Raw genomic sequence first — 8252 nt, 5'->3', positions numbered from 1 at the left:
GAGACAGAGAGAGCTGATGAAGGAGAAATCTGAGTGCTAGAGGGAGCCGTGATGGACAACAGCAGGAACATAGCAGGGGGATGAAGTGCTGTCGGTCCCTCCCTGTGCAATTAAATCCAGATTAGCTCTGCTGTAGGTGCAGAGTCACGCGAGTAGTCTCCGTGCCTGCCCGTGCCAGCAGCAGGCACAAGGGAAGGCTCTACAGGGTCCCCCGAGCTCTTCCACGTCGGCCAGCATTGGCAATTGCTGCAGAGGCTATAACCACATGTAGGCACCCTGGCTGGCTTCAGGTATGGCAACTCCAGGGCTGAAGGTACGAGAAGAACTGCAGGATGCTGGGTGCAACATGATCGATTTCACAGTTCATATTTTTTCCTCCACATGGGTCATCCAAGCCTCCTATTTCCCCAAAGAGACAACAAGAGAGTACTTTGTTCCTACCTGTTACCTCCCTAAAAACACATTGCATCCGCCCGACTGAAACCTTTGCTTTTATTTCTTTAAAATTCTATACGCAGAATCCAGCTCTACCTTTGCACCCAGCATGCACCCCAACTCACCTCAAGAGGACAGAAGCTGTTTTAAGAGATCTTACTGGAGATGGACTTGCCAGAAAAATCACACCAAGAATTTCTTCCCCAAAACAGTTAGTGTTCTGGCCCCAACGGCACAACCGAGAGCATGGCTTTACGCCCTTGGTCCTGCAGAGAGCCCACAAGCTGCAAAGCACTGCAGACACAAGTGCACTCAATGGTACCCTCTGGACCAAGTGCCCCACAGTCCGAGCTCTTGGTATCTCATCTGACCACCACCTCCAACGTTTACAATGCCAAACACCTGGGTTTCAGCCCTGGCAGATCAACAGGACTGGGAATGGGATCTCATTGCCTCCCACATCAGGCTCATAGCACGTGTCACTCGAAGGGCTCCCCTCCCTCCCCTGGCTCCCAACACAACTCTGGTGATCTCCCCAGCACTGACCCCTTCTGCAATCCCTCAGCAAGTCCTCCTGGCCTCGCTGCATACTTGCTATCGCAGACAGCATCGCCAGCAGAGCTGCCATTATCCCCAGCACAGCTAAGGGGTAACCGGTGCAGGGGGAGCAGCCCCTCACACCCAGCAGCATTACCTGGCGGGATGGTGGTGAGCTGGGTGTACCCTGAGTGCGCCAAGGCTTGGAGAGCCCAGTCCTTCCCCTCACTCTGCTGCTGCCACTCTTGCACCTGGCAGTGATACACGCCAGCATCACCTTCTTCCACGCTGGGCAATGTCAGGCTGAAGTCACCTGCGGTGGGGCGACGGAGGTGTAGCCTCCCTGCCAGGCTCTCCTGGGGGTACTCGATAGCACCGTCGCGGTGGAGGGTGAGCAGGGGCCTGATACGGCCGTTCTCCTCCTCCCGAAACCAGGTGGCCGAGAGGTGGGTGGTGGGCAGGGGGGCACCCTGCAGCAGGCAGTGCAGTGTCACCTCCTCGCCCTCTCTCGCTGAGATGCTGCGGTTGGTTTTCTCCAGCTGCAGTTCGCGCTCTGGGGTAGGATGCAAGCAGAAAGAGACATTGCAGTGTTGCACTGCAGTAGCAATGCTCCTGCCTGTGCCCACAGGCTGACGGAACTCTAGTGGAATGAAGCGTGGGGGATTGGGATGGCCTCTTGCAAAAGCCTGTGCAGGACACCCACAGGCCCCTCGCTCCTGTGACTCATTCTCCCTGGGGCGATTCCCCCCCCCCCATCATCTCTGCCCCCTGTTCACAATACTTCTCACCCCCTCCAAATAAGTGATAAGGCATCCTTTGGACCAAAATATATTTAGGAAGCTGTAATTCTCTGATCCACTTTATTTAGGGTCATAACCCATAAGCCAAGTGAGGCTGAGAGAGGGAAGAACTGAGCCAGGGAGACCCACTGTGCAGCCCAGCGGTGCAGCGCCCAAGGTGGGAGCAGCTGAGCCTTCAGCCTGGTTCTCAGCAGCAATGTGCTGCAGGGTAAGGAAAACTGAGCGTCTGCCTTCAGGATGCTCAGGAGTACCAGGAAAGGGCAGCTTCTCTATTCACAGTACTGTACAACCAACCAAACACACGCACCATGTGTTGGAAGGAAAAGAAAGTGCCATGACTCATTTTGTTATGAAGCATTAAACATCATCTGCCAGTGGCAAAAATATGACTTTGGTTGGTTTGGGAGGATGTGGTAAATACTCCTAATTCCCTGTTTCCCTTTGAGAGGCACTGACACCTCCTGCATCTCCAAGTCTCAGATCCAACACAGGAGCTGTTGCTTCTCCTAAGCCCTGCCAGCTTAGGAGAAGCCTGGACGGGACCCCATCGTAAATTGATCCAACCTTCTCCATCGGCACCTATACAAGAGATAACCATCTGCTCACCTGGGAGCTTGAACTCCAGCGTGGTCCCTCCTGATGCTCCCTCTCCGAGTTTGTACCAGCTGTCCACCAGCCAGAGCCATTCCTCTACCACACAGTAGTACCTGCCCTGGTCCCTGGGGTCTGCAGAGAGTATCTGCAGCCAGAAAACGTTGCTGGACACCCTCTGGCTCAGGAACCGGGACTTTTGTGCAGGAGAGCTGAACTCAGCCCCGTATTCCAGTATGCTGCTGTAGTCAGCCTTTACGATTTGCAGTGGGGTTGCATCTGCCGGAGGAGGAGGTAGGAAGTACCAGGTAATGGTGAACTGAGAATTATTCTGGGTAAACACAATCCTGCACTCAATGGCTGTGTCAGCACCACCAGCAATCTCCACAGAGCTCTCTTTCGTAGCTACCCGAAGCTTGCTTTCTAAAATGGAGAAACAACATAATCATGCTGGCTGCAGCTGTCAATACAGGGATGCTGGCAAGGAGAGGAACAAGGCTGGCTTGAGACACCCACTGGGAGAGAAGGGAGGATGATAGTGCTCAGAGGACAAGGACCCATTAGGGGATGCTGCAGTAGGGGGGTAGTTTTTTTATCCAGACAGCCTTATTTGAACTGTGGTGGGGAATCACTGGGTGCTACTGGGCAGAGGAGTAGCAGAAGAGGCACTTGGGGGACCATGGGGCAGGAATGGGGGCATGGAGTCAGTTGCCGCATTGGAGCTTGTAGGCAAAGCCTCTGAAGCAAACGTGTCTGTCTACTGCTGCTTCTATCGGCAGGCTCACACGTAAGTGACAAAACCAGCCCACAGCTTTGGAGACTGTGAACAAGCGTCTTTTATCTCGGAGAGACTACAGAGCCTGCGTGGGTTTCACTAACAGTTGCCATCTCAGGCATTTGCTGTGGTTATTAATCTGAAACCACATAACACGGTCCTGAACATCCGCTGTGATTACACCCAGCAATTGTTCAATTTAGCGCTAGGTGGTTCAGGAAAGGAGAATTGCGGTGCTGCCTGCAGCTCTGCCCCCCAGGCAGGGCACACGGTTGCTCTTGATGTGCTTGTGCTGCTCCTGGTTTGAGGGACCCCCTTCCTGCCGCACATCACCTGTTGCTGCCGCCTTTTCTTCTCCTCCAGCAGCAGAAAGGCCACAAACGGGTCGCTTCGAAGGGCCTCCAGCTGCCTGTGTTTCCCCTCAGCCCTCCCCTCCGTGCTGAGACACCACCTCTGTCAGATGGGGCCAGCGGTCAGGTGAAGGAGTACACACAGATATCTGCCCGTGCGTAGACAGAAATTACTTCAGCATGAGACACCATCAGGGTTTTAAGGGGTTGTAGGTTGAGTTTCTATTCTTAACATTTTCCTTGTGTACCAGCTGAGCAGCAGGACACCCTGTGTCATGGAGGCTGGGGGCAACCGAGCTCCCTTAAGCTCAGCCTATGAGTGCTGGCTGGGGGACGGGCTGAGGAAGGGACGCTGAGATGTCCCCGCAGAGCATCTCAGCCCCCTGCCCTCGGCCACACTGAGATGTCCCCGCAGAGCGTCTCAGCCTCCACAGGCTTAAGCAGGGCACTCTCCTCCACAGCACCTCCCCGAGGGATGTAACGGCAGCAGATTATGGAGAGGGTCTGTGGACCAGAAGGGAGCTGTGGCTTCTCCCACAGGGGCTGATGAGGAAGAAGGACACTGCAGGACAAAGCCCACATATTTCTCCTTTCAAGCATTTCTTCTCAAAACTCAAGCAATCCACTTCAGAGGCCATCGCCGTCTCTCTTGAGACCCGCCAACGCAAAATATTCCAACTGCTGGCTTTTGACACTCCTGCACGTTGCCTCTGCCTCCATCTCAAATTTGCCGCCAAAGTCTCCCTGCTCATGTCCACTTAAGCTGCTCTTTTCTCTTTGCACCCTATTGCTCTTCCTCCCTCTCCTCTTCACACTGCAGACAACACACTTTCACCAAAAGGTTGAGTTTCCTCCACAGGAGGACTTGCACAAGTCCCAGTATCTGCTTACTGCCTCATCTCATTCACTGGGAGGTGGCCGCTATCAAGGGATCAACAAAGCGCTGTCCTGCATTTCAGTGTACATTTGCTGCACTGAGGAAACAGGTAAGGGCAAGCAGCAGAAGAGATGGAAAAGCAATCACTCCAATTAGGAAGCTGTGCAAATTCGTCAGATCCGCACATGCAGAGATCAAGCAGACTTGAGCGTGCTTAGGAACCAGATGCAAACTGTTGTCTTCCAACTTCAGTATTTAAAAACATACCCAGTCCAGAGCCAGCTCTAAGGAAGTACAAATCTCCAGAGAGGGACACTGGAGACATTCAAAAGCCATCTGGAGATGGTCCTGGGCAACCTGCTCTGGGTGGACCTGTTGAGCAGGAGGCTGGACCAGATGACCTCCAGATGTCCCTGCCAACATCAGCCATCCTGTGTTTCCGTGACAGGTGAAATGATCACACTGGCAAAAAGATGACACTTGGTTCTTAACTTCAGCTGCCCAGTACAGAGGAATATCACTCGGCCAGCCTGCTGAAATCCAGGAGCTTTGGTCAGGGACCCAAAAGCGAACTCTGCCAAAGGGAAATTAAAAATACCCCCAGGTATTTCAACTGGAGACTTTGCTCCCATTTCAAAGGCCATATGAGAGGAGGCGGCAGGACCAGGGGAAGTGGTGGACATCAGGGACAGCCTTCCCATGTCAAACACAGGGATGTGCCTTTCCCAGCAACAGCTGCTGGGGAGAACATGCCGGCAGAGCAGCCCTGCCACTCATCGCGAGCAGCTCTGCCACCTCTCCCAGCAAAAAGGAGCTTCAGGAGTGTCAGCTGTGGGGCCACACTGGACCAAAACATGTGCGTGCCTTCAAGTGAGCTCCTCCTGGCAGCGCTGCTGTGGTCAGGAGCAGGCTGGTAAACCCAGGACCTCTCCCCAAACCTGGAGAGGCTGCCAGCACAGGAGATGTCAAACTGCCCGGGGGAGCCTCTTGTTTGAGTATGGCCTGGCCTGAGACCCGCTGGGGCAGAAAATACTCTGGAGAAGTAAAAGCTACCAGAGCTCAGAGAGGAGCCACGGGAACCACTGCTGTGAGCATTTGATTTTGATGAGAAAAATTGCTGTTAGACTTTCAGAGATCACCTCGAGAGGAAGCAGAGCACTTGCTGCAAAGGCCTTTTGTTTCAGCTCCAAGTCTCCTCTCACTACCAACTAAAGCTCAATTACTGGAAAGGGCAGAGCAGCTGCCTGCCTTTTCCTTTGGCACAGAAATACACGGTGCTGTTTTCCCTTTAATTTTCAATTTAATTAACCAAGCCGAGCCTCTCGCTGCCATCTCGCTGTGAACTCTGCCTGCTGACGCTGCGCTTTCTGCCCGGCCCAGGAGCAGCGGAGCATACAGAAGGGCACAGTCCCTGCCGGGACCATCGTGGGCTGGCCGGAGGGATGGCGGGTACAAAGCCCCCCACGGCTCACTCCGGAGCTGGGGGAAGCCACCGTGGGCGGCTGCGCTGAAAGGCTGATGGGAGCATCCCTGCTAGGGTTGGGCAGCATCTGCCTGCCCAGGGCAGGGATCCCACCACGAGTCAGATGCTGAACTACCTAAGAAGTCGCAAGTGGAACAGACCTGTCCTCCTTCCCCTCCTGTTATGACCTTGCACAGATGTCCCTCCAGTGTGAAGCTACAGGCCAGATCCACAGTGGCATTTAAACTCCTAAATCACTGACTGACACCAAGTGGTAAACCAAGTACCAAAGCAAAAGTCAAGAACTCCAGTATCTCTGCAGGTTCCAACCATAAGATTTTTTACATGAAGAAACAGGCTGGTGATTTTAATGATTTGCAGCTTCATTTTCTGCAGCTTCGCCTCATCCCATTGCTGCTATAGCCGGCTTCCTTCCCAGACTTACTTCTCTACCTTCCCAAATATCCTTCGCTAGCTCATGCTGCCTTTCCTGAGAGAGACTGTACTAAAGCCAGCAACCACCTCCCCCTGTGCATCATCCCCTCCCAGTTCCCACTGTCTTTACAGCATCACAGGATCCAGTAACAGCTGCAATACATTTGGAGCCAAATGTCATAATATCTTGCTGCTCTGCTGCTGCCGTCTCCTCTGTGTAGACGCGCTACGATTACACCTGCTTGGCTTAATGCCATTTACACTACTAACGTACGCTCGCAGACACTGTCTGTTGTCACCAGTAGCCTCAGTACCACCCCGCAGACCCCCTGCCTCTGGCTGGCTGTAGTTCAGGTGTAAGACAGAGCATCCCAGTACCCAGCTCCACAGGGGAGAGAAAAGAGCAGCAGCGGAGCAGGAGGGAGAGCACCATGGAAACGAGCCCGAACAGGGAAGGAAACGTATCAGCTTATGCTACAGTAAACCCATCAGTTAAAAAACACAGAAAACGCATAATTTCAGTTCACTGGGTTGTGATCCTGAAAATCCAAGGATTAGAGGAAGGAGCACTTAATGCACAAAAAAAGAGCAAGAACTCTCCTTTGCTGGCAGCACTGACATGAGGAAAAAAAAAAAACAAAACACACAACACACTCTCACGTCTGCCTCCACAGGCTCAGAGGTTTTGGCCAGGACAACCCCTTCAGTTTCTCCAGCAGCCCCAGCCATGAGCAGGGCGAGCTGACATCGTGCTGCTGCCAGGTGGCAGGGAGCAGGCACACGTCGGGCTGGCTGGGGGGCCGCCGTGTATCTGCAACATCTCTCTTCCATAAGAGGACGAGGCTCCCTGCGCAATGCTGGCAGGCACGGTGGCAGCACGGACCCTGCCTGTAGAGGTGGCCATAAAAGGGAACTCTGGGCAGGAGATACCTCCACCCAGAGCCCCTAGCACCTCACAATTCACTGCTGGCTCCCAGCCTGGCAGAGAGCCCTGGTGCTTTCTCAGCACCTCTCAAATACACTGTGGGAAGCTCAGAGGAGCTCAGACATATCCCAGCACCACCTTCAGTCTCTCTCCACTGCCCTCCAGACCTATGGAAGCTCACACCATGGGAGGCACCTCGCACCCCCAGCATTAAACTGGGCTCCTTGGGGGGGACTACTTAAGCCCAGAAACAAGGCTTAAAATCCTAGTAGCAAGGATGATCCCTATATGCTTGGCATAATGCGCAAACCAATGGACGTTGCCCCTCCCCAACATCAAATTTGCCTCCAAGAGTGTTGTCAGGAACTGTGGGCGTTATGGAAGAAACAGGACAGGTAGCACTGTCTTGTGTGGCCCTGGGAGGTGACCTCACTGGGGATACCCTAGCCATCAGTGGCCCTGGTTGCCCCAGTCATGTTTGATGGATTTAAAGTTGCAGAAGAAAAGACCTCTGCTGAAGAAATGCCTGTGGCACTGCTTACCTGGCAGCACCACCTTTATCCCCACGGCATTGGACCTGGCGGTGGCCGCCGACTGTCCCAGCGGTAGGGTGGTCCTTCTGCCGAACTCTTTGCCCCGCCCCCCCGCCGCCACCCACGGCGTGGGGGGTGCCCAGCCTGAAGGAGGTGGCAGCCTTTGTCAGTTGGACTTTCCCCTGGAAGTGTGGCTGCGCCGCTCCCCAGGCCATGGTGCCACTGGGAAAGACTCGGACCAGCTCATGGTACTGGCCAGTGGGTGGGCTGGGCTGGAAGAGCCACCCCACAGACACCGGCACCTCCTCAAGGGTGTAGCTGGCGTTCACTTGGCATACGAGTTCAAAACTCTGCCCATATCTGACGGTGGCAATTCGGCTTCTTAGTAAGGCACGCAGATTGAGACCTGCTCAGGAAGAGAGAGCCCTTGGTGCCAGGACAGAAACCCTTCCCCACGCCACCTCACCACCACCCTTCCCGCGCAGAGCCGTCCCTGCTGCCCTAGCCCCGTGGAAGCCACCACACCTGCTGA

General features: G+C 54.3%; 1 protein-coding gene across 1 annotated transcript in view; it reads right to left on the bottom strand.

The window, feature by feature from the left end:
- Window positions 1–1129: 1129 nt before the first annotated feature.
- Window positions 1130–8252, bottom strand: part of CD101 (CD101 molecule) — a gene marked incomplete at its 3' end in the record, with an annotated part of 16615 nt that continues 9492 nt past the window's right edge. The window contains 3 exon segments of the mRNA XM_009695498.1: window positions 1130–1525; window positions 2379–2786; window positions 7730–7864. Of these exon segments, the coding sequence (XP_009693800.1) occupies window positions 1130–1525; window positions 2379–2786; window positions 7730–7864 (939 nt within the window).

Source organism: Cariama cristata, unplaced genomic scaffold (genome assembly GCF_000690535.1).
Source record: "Cariama cristata isolate BGI_N322 unplaced genomic scaffold, ASM69053v1 scaffold3102, whole genome shotgun sequence".
In the NCBI taxonomy this organism is placed as follows: Eukaryota; Metazoa; Chordata; class Aves; order Cariamiformes; family Cariamidae; genus Cariama; species Cariama cristata.
This window is presented reverse-complemented; position numbering and strand designations above follow the sequence as displayed.